This window comes from Manacus candei, unplaced genomic scaffold (assembly GCF_025592945.1).
Source record: "Manacus candei isolate 608988 ecotype Guabito, Panama unplaced genomic scaffold, ASM2559294v1 h1tg000027l, whole genome shotgun sequence".
Classification (NCBI taxonomy): domain Eukaryota; kingdom Metazoa; phylum Chordata; class Aves; order Passeriformes; family Pipridae; genus Manacus; species Manacus candei.
This window is the reverse complement of record NW_026138075.1, coordinates 9,798,113-9,818,445: the sequence shown is the minus strand read 5'-3', so window position 1 is coordinate 9,818,445 and position 20,333 is coordinate 9,798,113. Positions and strand designations below refer to the sequence as shown.

Here is a 20,333-nt window from a genome sequence, read left to right as displayed (position 1 = left end):
GAAAATCACAAGATACTATTTAAAGCTGAGCAATGTGTTTGTACAATATAGGTCTCCCTACTGAGCAATTTCAACACAGCTCTTGTCAAACCCAGGTCTGGAAAACAAATAAATTTGTTTTAGTCTTAATTTTGTTCTTGTTGTTAATGACAGCTATTTCTAGAGATTAATTAAAAAAACCCCCAAAAAAACGAAAGAAGGAAAAAAAAGGCATAGTCTTGTCATCAACCAGTTGCAGCTAGAATAGTAACCTTTAGGATGTGTGATTCTTGGGAAAAGTTATCCTCTGTCTTTTGGGACAAAAAGTTCCTTCTGAGGCTAAGCCCAAAAGAAAAGAGAATGGGAAAAAAACCCAATTCTCTTTAGAATTTCCTTTGCAGTTTCTTTTCATTTGCTCTTTTGACTTGACACCGATGGAGTAGGCTTTTTGTGCACTATTTATAGTGCATAAATAGAGAGAATGTATTTAATGAAAAATAAAAATAGGTTAGCTTTTCTGACAAAGATGATGTATTAACTTTTGAGAAACACTTTTCCTTAAATTAGGTACTTTAAAAAAAAGTGAAATACTGAAAACTCATGAAAAAAACAATACTCTTCTTAAGTGCTCTTGCAGGGCTGAAAAACCTCTCTTTTGGCTTGAAAGGTTTTTCTTTAATTCAGAATTCTTATTTGGCTTGTTATTTACTCCCTGAATCTGTTTCTTATGTCTCATTCATGGATAATTTATTTTGATTCCTGCTATTGTGCCAAAAGTATGATACACAAATATTCTCAAATTCGTCTTCAGCACTTTTTGCTGAAACTTGAACATACATAAATCTGTCACGACATTCATTCTTATGTTTCATTTTATGTTCTCAAGAGTTCTTACAGTCTTTTATGTCTTTGTTTTTTCACTTACTGGTTTTGCATTTGTTTTAAAGATTAAATATATATGATCTATATTTCAAGTTTCCACTCCTAATTCTTTGGTCCTGTATATAGTTGTTCAAAAAATGCCAGGCTGATATGAGAAGTTTTGGTGGAATAAAACAAAAATTTAAAGCAACAGTATTGACAGAACGTCATGGTCCATGTTCTACTATTTACTCTGTAGATATATGGGTTTACAACATAAACCATGCAAAGTTATTTCACTGCTGTTACGTGTGCAAAGAATTTAACCATACTTTGAATTTTGAAATATTGCATCTCAATATATGATTACATGATATATTTTTGCAAGAATGTACTTAGCATACCTACAGTTTTTCCATTGCAAACTATCAATCCCTCAGCTCCACAAATGATTTTTTAATAAATTATGCATGTTAGAGCAGATGACTGTTTCAGGGTATTATATAACTTCCAAAAAAAATAAATCTAAACAATTCGTACCTTTTCCGTTATGTAGTTAAATGCACCTTTTGGTGGAGATATCTGTGTGCTGATACCAAAGTCTGGTGGAGGTACGGTCAATAATGACAAGGACCCTGCATAGCTTTTGGAAATAAAGAACAGCCTGCCATGTTCTGGTTAATTATTTATCTGGAGAGGAGGCAGATGATTAACATTACACATTTGCATTGCATTAATGCAACAACCTCTATCAGTCTGTTCATTTATAAAGTGGAAGGGCATATGTGAAATTAGAGAGCCTTAACTAGAATGGAAACTGTAGCTGTTTGAGGACACCTAATCCATTTGTCTCTGAAAAAAGTCTTCATAGCACTTGTTCAGCCATCAATTTCTTGAATTTAATCCATCCCTGCAGGTAGGATTCCTGCCAACATAATTTCTTTCCCAAAGCCACATCTGGCTTATCCTAGAAAGTAATCTGTTTACTACTCATATGCCAGAACAAAACCCACCAGCCATTTCAACCTCTTACGTCCTCAGTGTTTTTTCCATTATCTAGAGGGGAAGCATAACCTTAATCTAAGTAATAAAATCCACTTAAGACATGTTTATTATATAGAATATATACATATTTACATACCAATAAAGTTTCCTGTACATTAGCAAACAACTCCTTAAACATGAAATTTCTGGATTTTACAGAGAGGTGAAAATCCAAGTGAAAACAACTACTGCACTTCTTGAATTATAACCTTGCAAGTGGTTGGTTTGAATTTTACATTTATTGAATTCTTGGTTCTCTAAGACTCTGTATCAGGTTTGAGAAGGCATAGGCTTTACTGATAAGTATTTAGGTGTTTGTAGGTTGTCTAAACAGATGTGCTATGGATTTCCAAGTGTAAATTAAAAGTTCAGAGAAATCAAAGAAAATAAAACCTGGGGCAAAATACATCAGTTTATGTGAAAAATATAACTCACTAGCAGCATAGCTCCCACTATGCCAGGTAACAAAGGTAGCTTAGAACAATGGAAGAACATAGATACTACGGAATTCATGTGGAACATTAGGAACAGAAGTGTTCAGATCCTAAACCTGAAATTATTGCCCATAGGACCTACACTGCTTTAAGACTGTGTAACAGTTACTCTAGAAGATTAATTATTTACCCATGTATAACTGAGTGGAATAGTATCACATTCTAAATTACAGCAAATATTAATAAAACAGTAAGTTTGTCAAGGATGCCTGAAAGGCATTCCTGAGGTGGAAAACAAATCAGAGTCACCTGACCCATGAAGAACTATATGACCCTACTTCTTTATGGAAACCAAATACTCAAAAGTTATCAGATTTTTTTACATCAAAACAACAAATTATGGGAAAAAAAGGATAAAATAGTTGAATATCAGGCAATTACAAATTTACCAAAGGTGCTTATATGACCACATTTCCATCCTCTAGTGAATTAAACTTGGGACAGAATGTACATAACAATGTCATTCACAGTTACCGACTTTAAGGAGCACTCATGGATGCATTGCTAATTATTCATCAGGCTTTTTAATGACTGTTTTATGGAACTGATTTTAGTCAATGTATTTATTTATTGGGAGAACTTTCTAAAAGGTTGTCCTAAAAAGAAAAAGTTACGTGCAAACCTCCACCATTAATGAAGTTTGAAACCTGAGTTTGGCAAGGCAAGACATAGCATTCTGTTTGACCTAGTAACTGGAAAAGATCAAACCTGTTGAATAAGATCCTGGTTATATAGTTCTTTGCCTCATTTTTAGATAGAGTACGGATGTGACTCGGGGCAGCGCAGACACTTTGGCTGTTGTCTGTTGGAGCCTGGATCGCTTTACTGCAGAAACTGTATAATGGTGGTGGAGTCACCATCCCTAGATGGTTTGAAAAGATGCCTTCCTCCTATTTAAGTGGTCCATATCCATAATAACATCTGTGTGAAAATGTGCTGGGAACAGGAATAGCTACTGCACAGGTTGCAGCCTTAGCAAGATCTTGTGAGGGTCCTTCATCAAGCAGATAAAATAGTTCCATTTGAATTCCAGTGCAAGAAACAAACTGAAAAATTATGGATTATTTCTGTACAGATAAAGAAATACTAACCACAACATCTGTATAAAAAATATTGTCACACTGATAGTTTTTACAAGTGTATAAGAAAAAGATTTAATATTTAGAAAAAATTTAATATCAAACCTGGATTATTTTGAAAATAAAATTTTACTGTATTTATCAGAAATAGATATTATTTATAATTCTCTCAGTTCACTGCTAAGGTAATCCTCTGAGCAGTGCCTGTGAATAATTCTTTTAAATAAAAAGATGCTTCTCAAAACTTCTAGTTGCTCTTTAGTGTGTCTTTTAAGCCATAACATACACTGGATGTTCAGTTAGGATCTGTGAGGGTAATAAGGCTGATGCATTTTTGATTGGGAATAATGGCCAAGTGTACCCATTCTGGAGCAACTCACAAAGGACTGCAGATTTATGGTCTATAACTGTCCCTTTTCATGTCTTTTAGGTGATCTAATAAACAAGGAGAGAAAAGGTCCTTGAGTGACACTAGCTGGGGACAGTCTCTGGGGACAGAGACTCCAACTCCAAAGTGATGGATGGAAGCCAGGAGTATTTGCTTAGCATGTGTCTAAATTTGCATTATTTTCAGAGTGAGTTTTATACTTTTAAAACAATTCTTGATTTGTCACTCAGGTTTATTCTGCAGAGTATTGAGATACACTCTCCTTGTTTTGTGGCATTGACATTGTCATATATTGTTGCTCGCCTTACGCATGCACAAACAATTGCTGCCTGGATGGGGTGACTAGACAATAAGGGGGGAATACTCTTTACTTTAAAACTCCTATTATCTCCTACAGGAAATACATATTCCTGAGCTTTCTAGTCCTGTCAGTTATAACTAAGCCATTAAATTAATCATGTTGAATTCAGAAAAAAGTTGCTACCCAAAATCTGTCAAGGTAATTGTTCTTCTTTATTCTCTGAGATAGGAATGCTTGGTATCAAATAAACATTTTTTAAATGTTCCACCATAACTTTCTCCTCATCTTCAAGATCTGCATCTTCTTTCATCTCCCATCTGAAAGAAAAATAACTTTTTATTAATTTTTATGTGTTTTAAACCAGTCTTTAGAATAAGCAAATAAATACAGAACTTGTTACTATCAATTCACTGCCCTCCCTAGCAGTGGGTTACACCAGTTGAAATTACTGAATCATTCAAAATGCAACCCCCAAAAATCTTGCTACACGCACCTTGTCATGGCCACGTGGATATTGACACAAATTTTCAAAGCTACCACATAATCTTACTTATATTCATTGAAATAGTGCTCTTTTTTTTTCTGTTTTATATCAAACATGCAAGTAGAGGTGGAAGCCTAGTCAAACTAGGAGAGAATAAGTGGAAAAGCTAATATATGCTTTGGAAGTTAAGCAGATGCTCTCAATACTCTCTAAGTTTGCAGTGAAAGGTGACCACTTGATGTCCAACCAAATATTTAATGTGATTGTCATAATTCTCTGGCAGTGATGGTACCATATTACAAAATACCACAAAAGTGACAGGCTCTTTGTTTCTTAAACCATCAGGTACACCTATCACAACCAGAAATAAATGACATCAGATTCTTCTTTCCCCATGTGAATACTCATTTCTAGTTTAGGATTAAGTCCTAATACCATTACAACTGAAAAAGTGAAAGAATATGAATTTTTTCTTTTTTTTCAGTAATTAAATATAGAACCTTAAAAATAATGCAGTGTTCCCTTGAAGAAAATCAGGATAATAAACTCAGAATTAGTGCTGCTATGTAGTCAGTTGAAGAGGTCAATAACTAACGATCCCAGGTTTGAGGGTGAAAACTGGAATCTTTATTGAACATGTGAAAAGCAATATAAGGGTCTTGGGGGCAGGACATGTTAATGAGGAGGATGGGTTATGCTAACTAGGGGATGGATTATGCCAACTAAAAGATTACACAATTTTCTGCTAGTTACACAGTTGGTTAATATTTTCCCTTAGCTAGGACCGCATGGGGGGAAAAGAACAAAGGGGTTTCTACATGGTCTGATAACATCATCACAAAGTCTTTCCATATCTTGCTGCAGGAGACAGGCCAATCAACATAAATATCAGAGTTTCTCCCAGATCCTGCTGTCCTTGGCCTGCTACATAATCTCATCAGCTCCTTCTCTGCTGATAACTGAGCCCCAGATCCCAACAGTCAGCTAAACTTTGTAACACTCAAATTATGCCTACACAATGCTCAGTTATGTGGCTCTATCTCTTCTACAAGTTTTGTGGATATTTAAGAATTTGACATCCCTTTAATATTAATCTCTTTCTGTTCTAAGTAGAAAATGAAGTGTAGCCTCACGGTTCAGACCAGCTAAAGACAAAAGGTAAAGCATGAATACTAGATACAGAAATCAGATTTTCAAGTATTAAATCCAATAGGTTATGAATGAGCCATAAGATGCTGCTGAAAAGTAGGAGACACGGAGAGAAGCAGCAGAACAAAGACTGCTTTTAGGAAACTAATGTCAGGAGCAATACTTTAATTCTGTCCTCACAATTCTTAGGTCCTCATTCAGACTGCAAAAACCAGAACCTAAACTATGCAAGTTTAGATTGGTGAATAAATGAAATATAATACAGAATGGTGGGAAAACGGCATTCCTCATAGTTGCAAGAGAACAGTCATTATTGGCAATAGAGCATGGTGTACACTTTTTGTAACTATGTGACCAATACATCTGTTCTAGAACAAGCAGCAGTCACAAGTATTGAGGCCATGTTGGTGAGAACACAGCTGTGCTGGGCATGACACGTCTCCAGGATGAAGGACCACCACCTCCCTAAGATCTTGCTCTATGGTGAACTTGCCACCGGCTGCCACAAGAGAGGAGCCCCAAAGAGAAGATACAAGGACTTCCTGAAACAACATCTCAGCCTTGGCCATATTGATCAACATAACTGGTCTGCTCTGGCCTCCAATCAGGAGGTCTGGAGACACACCATCTATAACGCAGCTGTCTCCTTTGAGAATGCACGCAGGATCACTCTCGAGGAGAAAAGATAACGCAGAAAGAATTGTGTCTTGCAGAACATACCACCTAAGGAGTCTTTCTGCTGTGCCTTTTGTAATCGGACATGTCTATCTCGTATTGGCCTTATTAGCCACCAGTGTGCTTGTAACAAACATGGATAGAGCCTTCCCAAATCTTCATTCGTGAAGCCTAGCCATGATGAAAAGCTTACTAAAGCGAGAAAGAGAACAAGTGCTCTGTAGTACAATCTCATTGTTAAAAAACAGCTGGGAAAAATATGTTCAATGAACATGTATAAATTAACATATATACATCACACCTTTACCTTAAAAATCGAATCTGACAACCCATATTACTGCCTGAAGTGAAGAAGTATCAGAACAAGCAAAGCATACTAAGAATAAAATTGAAGCAATGAATGCTTCAATTATTGCAAAGTTTTGCAATAATTAACTTCCTATTACTCCACTCCTATGTAACTCCTATCGTATTTAACCTTATGTGAATATTAACATTGCATACAATTAATTGCTATGTCTGTCCGCTTCATTCTCCAGTTTATGATATATTTATAGAATGAACAAGCCTTCACTTCAGTTACTTTTGCAAGCATCCCCAGTGAATGCTGTTTAAAAGGGGGACTAGTTTACTTTTCTACTTTTGCTAATGTACCTCGTCTTCAAACCTAGGAAGAAGTTCTGCAAGCCTTAATTTGAATTTGTGGTCATCAGAGTCATTCAGAAACACCACTATACCAATAGAATTGATTAATTTTAATTTATTTGATTTGTTGCGTAGTTTTTAGTAGAGGAGCTATTTGCTTAAAAGGACAATATCTGAAAATGCTAGATGGAAAAAATTCTAAACAGTTAATGCTGGAGATACAACACAGAAATCTAGAAGTTTTGGCTAATGAAAGCTTAACAGTAAATCAGCAGATTACTTTTAAAGACAGTGACTTCATACTTGTCAGCACGTTTAATTGAACCTTAAACATTAGTGTTGGTAAAAATCTTCAGTGTCATCCAGTTTGGCCTTTCTTTAGTGTTAACTTTATAGCATGTTATTCTAATACATTACATTATCATTTTGTCCAAAAGTAGTCTATTTTTAAAGCATTTAAGCGGGTCCAATGAGGATAGACTGTTATGCATTTGCTTAACAGTATCCATGAATTAAAGAACTGTGAAATCAGCTTGACAAACACCTGGTCCCTCATCTAATTTAGAAACTTTTTCTTCACTTTCATGCTTAAAAGTCTGGGGACAATATAGTTTTTTAAAAGACTACTGGACAGTAAGGAAGAAGGCCACAACACATCTTTATTATTCCAAACGGGATGAGAAATTAACTGTTAGTTTTGTGTTTAGTGGAAAAAGCCAGCATTTACTAGTCAAAAATTTCCAAAATAGATGTTTTTACTAGCATATCAAAAATGTGTCACAATTGTTTTGGCAATAGTAGTTGGCATAAATCCAACTAGCCAGTTCAAGTAATGTGAATATGAATAAAATTACCATCATGAATTACTTTCAAAATGCCAGATTCATCAGTTTAACAGCCAACTTCTGTCATTTCAAATCATTAGCTCATTTCAAACATAGCTCTTAGAAAAAATTCCCAAATTCATAGGTAACATATGTTTTATTTCAGTCTGGCTATATCTTGGAACATCAAATAAAGTCAGCATTTCAAAAGGATACTGGACATATTTGAACGAATCCATCATATCACCACCTCCCTTTTGCTTAGATTTCATATAAACATAAAGAGATGAGTTCAAGTGTCCAGAAAGCCCAACTTTCAGTATGTTCTTCATATTTTAAAGAAAGCATATGTTAAGAAGAAAATGCCATCATCTTTGCAATCTTTAGGGTAGCACCAAAAGCTTTCAAGCCAATAATACTTGTGTACTTAGGAGAATTAAAAATTTTAAGTGTTTTCAAAATATGCTGAAATATGAAATAATGCAGATGACACACTATGCACCTGATGTGAATCACTGAAACACTTTGCTGTTCTTTTCTGTGTTGCATGTGGCTGATCAAGGGGGGACGGAGGGGGAAGTAGTATATTTTTTTCAGACAGATACAGCAAAACACATCAGCACAGATAAATACAGGAATTTCTGAAGTTTTCTGCTGGTCAGCTTAGACCTTAGACTATGAGGTCAAAGAGTATGACTAGCACTGAGAGGGCTTTTGTTTCTCCTGATAAATAAGAAGCAAGAGAAAAGAAGTCTTGACTGGCACATTTATAAGCTAACAAAAAAAGTGCAAGGGGTAACTGTTCAGTAACCCAGGAAGATCCAGTGATACCAGCTCAGGTTTATTTAGCGATGTATCCATGTGCTATCCTTGCATATAAATAGCATCAATGTATCTATTTATATAAAGGGCTATCCAGGACTATATTTTGTGATATTTTTGTTTCTCCACTTAGTAAATGATAGGAAGTAAAGAAACAGTAAATAGGTTTGCAGAGATGCAGAGGAAAATCTTCTTGCACCTGTTAGGCATGCTGGACATTGCAGTAGGGCTGGACACATGGTGATATATTTGCTGCTTTGATTTTCTGTTGCAATATTGCATCTATTTTGTAAATTGTAGATATATTCCTATGAAGGCACTTCCTAAAAACCATAACAGGGACTATATATTACATTTAGGTGCTTGTTACAGATCAAGACTAAGTACATGCAGTTGATACCAAAGCAGTAGTATATGAAATCAGAAATAAAACATATGAAGTAGTATGCAACAGGGATTACCAAAGGTGACAGAGATTTTACCCGCAGTAAATTGCAACATTTGAAGAAGTTGTGCTACGAATTTTACATTAATAAATACTCTTTGATTAGTTCCGAGGTTTGTTTATAGCAGTTGCTTAGTTATAACAAGTGTGTAAATATTAGAGGGAAAATATGTAAAATGTTAAAAACAAGAATAAACATGAACAAATTATAAATGAAACGTAAGAATACTTTTCAGCAGAGATGTATTTTCAACTTTGAAAAATGTCCTTATTTGTATCAGAGTATATAACCATGTTATTTTCTAAAGCTTATACAAGCCAATGGCTAAAAAATGAACAATTTATAGAAAGGGTCACACTAATATAAATTTATAGTGGCATTTTATGCATTGCTAACAAGACTTATCTAGTATTTTGCTATCTACTGCATTTCTTAACGTCTTGGAAAATGTTACATCACATAATTCTACAGAAGGAATTATAATTAAAAAAAAAACACCACAAACCAATACTGATATTTCCTATGCAAAACATAATATCTCCTCTTGTAGGGAATTGTTGGCAAATGTAGAAACACTAGATAGCTGAAAATATGGATCTCTATATTAAATAATAGCTATGCCTAATAGTTACTATGTATCAAAAAAGAGAAATGAGCTAAAAATATTAGATAATTGACATCTAATCTAAATCAGACACAAACAGTGCCAAGCAAGCATCCTAACATGAGTAAATATTCACACTTCAAGCACCGCAAGCTCTTAAGCTTATCTTTTGTTAGTGTAGTGAATTACAAATAGAATCAGGGAGCACAAGTAGAGAAGGTCTTTTTGTGCCAAGTACTGTGTAAGAAGGCAAGAGTGGAGAGCAAAAAAACCAAACCAAAAAACATGCTTAAAGTTAACTTACATTCCCTTTTATCTTTGTGATATAAGAGTAATTCCGTGTAATCCACATGAAAATATTTTCCACATATTCACCTTCAATTTCTTCAATGAGCTGTTTTACTGTAATTTTCAGACTTTTGTCTAAATGCATTTATTTACAAATAACACTATAAATGGAAGGAGGCAAAAGAAAGCAATAGTTTGTCCATAAACATCTAATTGATGCAATTTTGTGAAATTGATATGAAGCTCTTGTTATTGTTTAAAAGGTGCAGATTTTCTGCAAGTGACTTAGCCTTATGATGCTGCCAGCTGTGGGAAATTCTCTTACATCGTGTGCATGCAGCTGTGGAGCCTTCGCAGTTCAGTTGGTCCTCTGGTCCTTTTCTGTTTAAAGAATATTTTTGATGTGCAAGTACTCCTGTAGCCTTTTAAACTTGAACAGATGTGAAATGATTAATTGTATTTTCTCCAAAAGGGATTTTCATAATTGTCCTTACACTTATTCCTTATAAAATATAATTATGATAGATATTATTAGCAGCTTGCTGAAGATGAGACTGACCATTTTTTTTGTCAGCTGTTGACAAAGAAAGAGGAAAGTGACAAAGCAGGCATGAAGCAGAGACAGGTGTTTTGGTGTTTTGTTTTGCCTTTTACAATTTCCATACTACTTATAAGCCATCACCACATATCCTACTCTTATAGCTGTGCAGGACCTTTACTGAATTCAATCACCTTTCATTGAAACAATCATTTATCCCTTTGTACCTTATTATACTGGTGAATTCATACCTGACATGGAAAGTATCTGGCATTTTTGTACAATTCTTGAGATTTCTTACGATAAATCAAGACATTTAAATTTAAATTGTTTATTTTAATCAAAAAAAAAAAGTATATATTTAAATTTGTTAGAATACTGCCAATAAATTCAGTAGTGTTCTCTACATTGAGCTGGAATGGGTAGAAAAATCCTACACTTAGTTAAAATATGAAGACTTGCTACCAGCTCATGGAGCATTTTAATGAATAACCCTTTTGCTTCCTGAAGTTTGTAAGAGACACGGCTGTGGATTAAGTTTTTGTAGGCTGTGAAACAATTGTTTTATCAGTCTCTAGCATGTTATACCTCACCACAAGATAAGAAATTTTAGCAGATGGTATATTGTTTTGCCATTTTTACGTAATAGAAGAATATAAATCTCTGTAAGTTTCTTTTCAGTATTTCACCTGTAAATACCCTTTTTGTAACATGAGAAATCATAGACCATGAAATACATTTTACATCAATGTTACGCAGCCAACTAAATCCAGTGAATGTTCATAATCTCAATTCCTGAAAAGTCTTTCAGTTTCCATGTGGTTCAATGTTTTATTTTTCTAATGGTAGTATTAAATTAAAGGGAAGCCTCTGGATTGCATTTAGTTAAAATAATTTATTTAAGACTGTTACTAACATTTAAATTCCTAAACATTACCCATTCCAAAAAATGTCTGCTTTGTTTCAGCCATTTATGTAGTACTTTTCTCATATTTCTCAATATCAGGGGAGGGGAGGGGAGGAGCTTTGATGAAGCTGTCACCATCTTATTCTGAAGATATATATTCTGTTTGTTAGATTTCTGTGGCAGCAGAATGTCTTTTTATTTTCTGTTTTTTGAGATTTCCCTCTTTATACACAATGTTTTAGAAATAAATTATTTAAGTTTTTATTTAAAAAGAATATTTCAATATGGTTTGGGGGTTTAATTTCAAATATTTATTTTTTTTTTAGCCCAAACTGTTATTTTCAGCTTTTCAGGTAACCAAGTATAGAATCACAGAATCATAGGATGGTTTGGGTTGGAAGGGACCTTGAAGATCATCTTCTTCTAAGCCCTCTGCCATGGGCACCTTCCACTAGACCAGGCTGTTAAAAGCCCCATTCAGCCTGGCCTTGAAATACTTGTAAAGTACTTTATATTTAAAACAAAGCACTTTGGTTTTTTTGCTGTTTCTTTTAAAATAAGTTCAATTAAAAGAAAATAAACCAAAAAATGAAACAACTCTAATAATAGCAATTTACACAGCTTCAGTTTGCTGGATTTGTGCCTTACTCAGGCTTGGACCAAAACACATTCTCTCACTGCTTAGAATCTTAAGCAAAGTTTATTCACCAAGGATGATTTCTTATAATGACATTACAGAAATAATTGTGCTATGATCACATGTGCTTATTGCTTGCAGGTTGTATCATGTCCCCATTATTTTATTTCTTCTATAGACTATTCCCAAAACCTCTAGTGCATGCATGAAGTTGCTTATCTGAATCTCTAAACTAAGAACACTGTGTGCTTGTGTAAATGCATATAGTTCGAATATGTATGTGTAGAGCATACCTTTGTATATATACATACAGGTACTCATGCAAGTAACAGAGTAATGATACAAGCATTCAAGAGGGCCAATTTTATGGAAGAATGTGATCAATAACACTATGTCTAAGCTAAGTGCTTGGAGATGACTACTCAAAAGATTATATATTTTAAATAATTTAAAATAATTTCACAATCATACATGAAATGAATTGAAGTATTTTTAGCATTACTATAAATTTTTAAGAAAATCAAGAGGCCCAAGGAAGTATCTTATGATCACAGTACTAGCAATATTTTCATTCAGCAAATACATATGACTTACCTGCATATAATTACATGATAGAAATGCATCTAGTAAAATTATCTTGCTCTTCACATCATGTTCTGCTTGTTCCCTCTCTTCACCCTCCCCTTTTTATTTCAATTTAAAAAGGCTTTCCATAATGAATGCTGAAAACCCAATGTAAATACTTTAAAGGATCAAACTTTGAAATGTGGTTACTGTGGCATATGTGTGTTCTGTAAATACAAACACAAGATATATCTGCTGAGAAATTATATTTGATAATTTGACAGCTTTGTGCCTTAAGAGTATAAAAAATTCATATTTTGTCAACAAGAAATTTCTTCCATTTGGTAAGAAGGGGCTACTATGATAGCATAAAAAGATTAATATTTTGAAAACATAAGATTATTATGGCAGTAGTATAATCCCCTTCTTAATGCATTGAAATTGTTAAAAATACTCATTTTTTTTCTTTTACAAGAATTCCACTCAGTTCATAACTTGAAATATAAGCTTAGGGGAACCAGGAAGCTGACTTTTATTGGCAGGTTTTCTTCAAATTTAAGCAACAATGGTCTGCTAAAAAATCTTGTTGATTCATGTTCATAACAAATTAAAACCACTGCTCTCTGGCCTGTAGCTAGAATACCCCAGTTTTCTGTGAGGACCAAAGAAAAAGTGAATTCAACAAGCCCAGAAGTCTAGCACCTGCTTCATATTCTATTTTCAAAAGTTAGTACCTGGTTGTTTAACCTGGTCTCCTAGTAATCCCTGAGGATTACCAGGAACAGACTGAAAATGGAACAACCAATTGGAGCAGAGATACCATCTGAAAGAAGAACAAAATAATCTGTATATAAAAATTTATATGACCCAACAAATCAATTTCAGACTAGCAAAGAGGTGAATAAAAAAACAGAGAGGGGATAAAGACACATGTACAGGATCTCTGTTCACAGTATGCTTCATTGTTAGTCATTCAGATCTTTCACTGCTGTATTGCAACTCTGTACAGAAAGGTTAGTGTGAAATAAATAAATAAATAATTTGTTTATGCTTGGAACAGAAAAACTAGTAATTTGCCCTCGTTCATTCCAAACAAGGTAATATTACCTACAGCAGTGTAACTAATATTTATATCCAGAAATGATGAAGCCACAAATATTAAGAAGAGACAGGTAAGTGAAATGAGGACTGAGAATACTGGAAATCGGTCATGCAACCCAACATCTTGCAGCCAAGGTAAGAGGTAAAAGAAATTCCCTGATAGCACTCCTGAATAATTTGGAAAAAGCTTTACTTTCTCTGCTTAGCTCAAATTCACTCTTTAAACTGTTAGCTGAAAAAAGATAATAAAGGCAAATTTCATCTGGTTTTGGCCCACTACAAAGACTGGTGGCTCTACAGAACAGCTTGCTGAGCTCTGGAATGTAAAACTGAAGGAAATATCTATAAAAAGTTAACTTCAAAAAGTTGTGCATTAAATACATTTTAAAATCATGCTGATTAATTTACTCAACATGCATACACATGGAAAACTGTAAACTGTATTTCAAGATACATTATTAGAGTAGTTTCTAAATAGGGGGTTGATTAAGCAGAAATATGACATGATGAAATGTCTTAATATACCTCATATTTATGGTAGATTTTTTCCACTTCTTTTTGCTTTGGGAAGTTAAATTCTACAGTGCAAATATTGTTTTAAAAATTATGAAGCTTTAGTTTTCAAACTAACCCAGTAGAATAATGTAAATTTTAATTTATGTAATGCAAGGAAAGAATTGAGGAATTTTCTTCTACATAGTATAACTACAAAAGGAATTGGCCTATTACATTATTTTTCATTAATCTGTTAGTCTGGCAATAGGCAAAAGCTTATGGTATGGAAAGAAAAAAACAAACACACAAAAGCTGTGTGAAAAAGCTTACATGATCTGAGCACAATCGATATAGTATCAACTTTGTGGATCCTCCAGTGATGATTTAGTCAAATGCTTAGCAGGCTAGTGAAAATAATATTTGGCAAATTATTTGCCCAACTTCCTGCTGACATTGTTTTGTAGGGTACATAAGCTAAGGATGGCACTATTCAAGAGATAAAGCAAAAAGACCGCTATAAAGCTTGTTGTGTAAGATACACGTGATGTCTGAAGTGGAAGTAACAAAGCAGGGAGGAGATGGATGCAAAAAAAGACATGTAAGAAAACAGTAACACATGGAAATACTTGGTTGTGACATGTATATTCAACTGAACTGCACATTTTTGTTGCTGGTATCATCTAAACAATATTTATTTGTACTGGGAACTTCCTTGGGATTATGCGCATATATATCTGCAACCAGGAAACTCATGAAGACATGTGTTCACAACTTTTAATGGAATAGAAAACACCAATTTTGTGAACACTTTTTATGAATGTATACCTGCTTTTACTAATTTTCAAAAGCAAAACACATTTCAAAGCTAAAAATCAAGAAAATGCCTTCAGAAAGTTTAACTGGTTGGCCTTTGCCAGTCATGACCAAGTCCTACATTGTAGCTTTGGTCAGAGATGTGAGGAGAACAAGGGAAGATGTAACAGCACTCTGTGGTGCTGCAATACAGTGATTCAGGGAGGATTTGATTAATTCCTTAAGACAGGAGAAAAAAAGGGTCACTGTAGGATGGTCTGTATCTTTCTAATTCAAATGACTCACAGAAGACATAAGAGTGACAGAGGAAGGTTCTCCCATGTGATGATGAAATTCACACCTGCCAGACTTGTGACTTTGTGTCTCTGCATGATGAACTTTAAAAGTTTCGATTTCATCTTGGTCCAGGTTGGGAGCATTTTTCTTAATCTCAGAATTCTCATGACAGAAATATAATTTATCTGCCAAGTATATAAAAATCATAGAATCACTGAGGTTGGAAAAGACTTCCTAGATCATAGAGTCCAATCTTTGACCAAACTCTAAGTGCCATGTCCAGTCCTTCCTTGAACTCTTCCAGGGATGATGACTCCACCACTTCCCTGAGCAGCCTGTTCCAATGCCTGACCACCCTTTCAGTGAAGAAATTCCTCCTCATGTCCAACCTGAAGTTACCCTGGTGCAACTTGAGGCTCTTTCCTCTTGTTCTGTCTCTAGCTGCCTTGGAGAAGAGACCCTCACCTTGCTATAACCTTCTTTCAGGTAGTTACAGAGAGCAATGGGGTCTCCCATGAGCCTCCTTTTCTCCAGGCTAAACAGTTCTAGCTCCTTCAGCTGCTCCTCATAGGACATGCAATCCAGACCCTTCCCCAGCTCCACTGCCCTTCTCTAGACTTGCTCTGGCACCTCAAGTCTTTCTTGAAGTGAAGGGCCCACTGGACACAGGATTTGAGGTGCAGCCAGTGCCGAGTACAAGGGGAATAGTCACTGCCCTGATCCTGCCCACACCATTTTGATGCAGGCCAAGATTCATACTGCTGGCTCGTGTTCACCTGGCTGTCAACCACCACACCCAGGTCCTCTTCTGCTGGGCTGCCTTCCAGCCACTCTTCCCCCAGCCTGTAGCACTGCAATGGGGTTGATGGGATCCAAGTGCAGGAACAAGCACTTTGTCTTATTGAATCTCATACAGCTGACCTTGGCCCAGTGATCTAACCTGTCCAGATGCCTCTACAGAGGTATCTGCTTCCTACATCCAGCAGATCAACACTCTGCCCAATTTAGTGCTGTCTGCAAACTTATGGAGGGTAGACTTGATCCCCTTGTCCACACCATCAATAAAGATATTAAACAGGATTGGGGCCCACAACCAAGCCTTGGGGAATCCTGCTAGCAACCAACATATTTGCTACCACTCTCTGGGCCCAGCCATCCAGCCAGTTTTCAATCCAGTGGAGAGTGCACCTGTCCAAGCGGGGGGCTGCCAGCTTCTCCAGCAGAATGTCACAGGAGACAGTGTCAAAGGCTTTGCTGAAGTCCAGGTAGACACATCCACAGCCTTTCCCTCATTTACCAGGCAGGTCATAAAAGGCAATCAGTTTGGTCAAGCAGGACCTGCCTTTTCTAAAACCCATACTGGCTGGGCCTGATTCCCTGGTTGTCCTGTATGTGCTGTGTGACAACACTCAAGATGATTTTTCCATAACCTTGCCAGACACTGAGGTCAGGCTGAGAGGCCTGTAGTTCCACAGATCCTGCTTCCACCTCTTCTTGTGGGTATCACCTTGTCCAACCTCCACTCATCTGGGACCTCCCCAGTTAGCCAGGACGGATGATAAATGATGGAGAATGGCTTGGAGTCCACTCTCTGGAAGTCCAAAGTAGAGGTTTTGCTGACCATCCAAATACTACATACGAAATTTTGGAAGATGCCCAAAAAACCCGAGATACAGTGGAGCCTACAGTATCTGGAAAATGACTATTACTTAATGCCATTTTCAGCATTTGAAACAGGAATCTGTAGGCTATTAACTTCTTTGCAGCTGCTTGCACATTTCAGAGAACATGCTGCTATGCAACAGCATTAGATCAATGCTGATTAGGACAGATCTGAGAGAGATAAAAAATGTAAAAATTCATTGCTATATTTGAACTTCTGAACTTCATATTTCTAAAGATCAGAAATCAGCACAAAGTTCAGCGCTTTCAGAAAAAGCTTAATTCCTTCACAAACAGCCACCACATAAATAAATAAACAAATGAGACCATGAAGCTAAAGTTAGTGCAATGTTTCTCTCTTTTTTTTTTGAAATTCTAATTTTCTCTATATTTCTGCTCAAGGTAAACAGCATTCTTACTACATAATTGTGGAGCATCATGTGCATTTTATTCTAGGATAAAAATATTAAAAGAATAAACTGTCAAAAATGTATCGAGATTGTTTTAATTATTCAGTATTTTTAACAAGCATGATAAATTCAGAAATGACAGAGAGACTTAGGATCATAAAACCTAATGTATCTGCTGCAGCTGGCACTTGCAATGTCTATTTCATCATAAACAGCAGTTTTTCTGATCCTGAAGTATCTGAAACAGCCACAGATATGGCTGAAACCATGGAGATAGAAGTGGGCACTGTGTAAAAGTATTATTTTTTGTCTACTTACACCATTTTTTAGTGACTGGATCACTTCACAGGAAGAGATGAAGTGCTTTTAATGGCTACATAAAGAACCTTCAATAGATGGCAGGATCCCAGAAGATAAGAGGCTCAAGTACTAATAGCCGGATGGCTGTGGAGCCAACCAAGGACTGTTGGTCATAACATGCCATGAGGAAGAATAAGATATGGCTGGAGATGGGTCCATGCAAAGAGTCTTTATCTTGAAGGAATATATTAAATCCATGGAAATATAAGTAAATTGAAAAAGTAAGTTATGCAATTATTTCAAAGATGAAAATATTTTTAAGACTAAAGGCATTTTGGTTCATGAAACCAGCTGAAATCAAAAAAAAAAAAGGCATGAGGATAAAAGGAACAAGACATATGTGCACAGAAAGTTGGATGAAACAAAAACATAAAAAGAGTAAAGGAGTTCCCAGGAAATTTTAAGAAGGTGTTAAGGCTGTTTAAAAGCTTGTTTTGTCAATAATAAAAAAACCCTCAAACATAGGAAAGAAAATTAAGGATGGAATTATCAGTTTCTGATAATCTAATTTTAAGTATATTCATAGAAGCTTTGTAGCAATGATATTAATCAGCACAGATTTATTTGTTTATGACAGAAGAAAATTATGTGCTGTTTCTAGATTAGTATTCTCAATATCCATACATGGTATTGCAGATCATAAAGCTGTTAAGTATGTAAAAATCAGTGTTTACTAGACAGACATATCAACTGTGGAAATTATTAAACTCAACAATTTTTCACAAAGGGAATATTAAGTACAAGAGAGCCATAATTAAAAAGGTTTGTGGAAATATCATATTAAAATATTTAAGTGTGCTTCAATGTAAAGAAAACAAATTAAAAAAAAAACCAAACACCAGAAAAAGTTGTAGGAACACAGCTAGAACTCTATTTGGTACTACTAAGTTACACATCTGTGCATGGCAAAATGGAACTGGCACCCGCTGGAAAGTTGTGTAGAAATCTGAGGCTACTTGACTTTGTAATAAATTATGTTCAAAATAAGAGGTTAAATATTTAGAAGAAAAGTTTAATAGACATATTCTATGACAGAAATTAAAATAACTTGAGCCTTCCCATATGACAGTACACATGTAAGATATGAAGAAGACAGTACATCCATGCTATTATACAAGTATCTACTTGCAAAGCACGTAGATACACTTAAAAGGTGGACAATGAATGACATAAAAGTAATTTAATAGAACAGAATAAATTTTCATATTCTTTTGCAAAAGGAGGAGGGAAATTTCTGAGCCTAGCATTGCTGATACAAAAGAGGGTTTGTATTAACTGCTGGTGAATGCTGCAAGGTGGAAATACATGCACAGATCCATACAAAGCTTGGAACTATGACCTCAATTTGCTGGATGTAGGCCAATATTTCAAGCAAGCATCATTTTTACCCTTCTTTTATATTCTTTCCTGGGTAAAATACTAAAACATTTTGCTGATGGGGAACGGCTACCTCATGGCCAGCAATTTGCATGCTAAATGAGATCAAATCAGAGCATGGGAATTGTTGACACATGTTGAGCTATAATCAAGTATTTTTTACCTGAAGTACTCATTCAGTTAGCAAATATAAAGATCTGTGGACCATGGGGAAAGGTGAACCTCCTGCAGCATTTCAGGAGAATTTGACATTGGTCCTGAGAAACAGTATTCTTGTTCACTGCTTTCTTTAGGCTCGTTGTACTAATTTTAGTTTATCTATTCTGTATTAAAAGACTCAACTTACTATGAGCTCAGTTTTCATTAACAAAAAACTTACCTAAACACACACACAAAGAAAAATATCAAAGTAACAATTAACTAGGAGCCAATGTGTACTGCTTCTGAACAACAAATTGTAAGGCTCAGCATGTGACAGTTAATGGTCTTCATGCAGGTTGTGTGATACAGCACACAATGCAACAACAAGCCCATTTTTTTCCTTTTAACTGCTATTTCTATAACATCCTTATCTGTCTAAATTTGCTGAGTCTCTCTTTCTTTATGTTGTGGTAGTGAAGCAGATTGCTGATATTATGAGAAATAAAATACATTTTTTTTATTACAAAACAAAATTATAGGTGCATTGTGAAGTTGTAAGGTATCCAGTTCCAAACTGGACTGGGTACCAGGGTTCTTTTGCGGCTGGGATAAGGGAAATATAAAGTTCCTAAAAATGAAAATCTTTCTGGGCCATTTGGCAAATTTTGTACACAGGGGTTTCTTTTCTCTCTTTGGGCTAAGAACAAGGGAAGATCCATCATTTTTGACAGAGGATGCCTCGCAGCTAATTGGAAGGAAGGGAAAGCCCCTTTTCAGAGAAAAGAAACCTTTTTAGGCAAAAATGAATATATTAAACTTATCTGAGAAAGGGTGGGATTTTGTAAAACTATAAAATGCATGAAATTAAACTCAAGGGGTCTTTCTTCCCAGAAACTTGGTGTGAGGAAGACCCAACGCACTGAATAAATTCTTCCTTGTTGATATTTGTTTCATGAGTTTATGCCATCT

The 20,333-nt window shown here is 35.3% G+C and overlaps 1 protein-coding gene across 4 annotated transcripts in view; it reads right to left on the bottom strand.

Moving 5' to 3' along the window:
* Positions 1-1,987: 1,987 nt before the first annotated feature.
* The window catches only part of KIAA0825 (KIAA0825 ortholog), a 245,049-nt gene continuing 226,703 nt past the window's right edge, over positions 1,988-20,333 (bottom strand). The window contains exons 20-21 of one of the 4 annotated variants that reach the window (XM_051789274.1): positions 10,409-10,513; positions 1,988-4,463 (exon numbers count right to left, since the gene is read on the bottom strand). In XM_051789274.1, coding sequence (XP_051645234.1) covers positions 4,340-4,463; positions 10,409-10,513 — 229 coding nt within the window. In that variant the 3' untranslated portion in view covers positions 1,988-4,339. Of the gene's footprint in view, positions 4,464-4,491; positions 6,647-10,408; positions 10,514-12,115; positions 13,731-20,333 lie in introns of those variants that run through there. The other 3 variants (XM_051789275.1, XM_051789278.1, XM_051789279.1) reach the window with 3 other exon arrangements.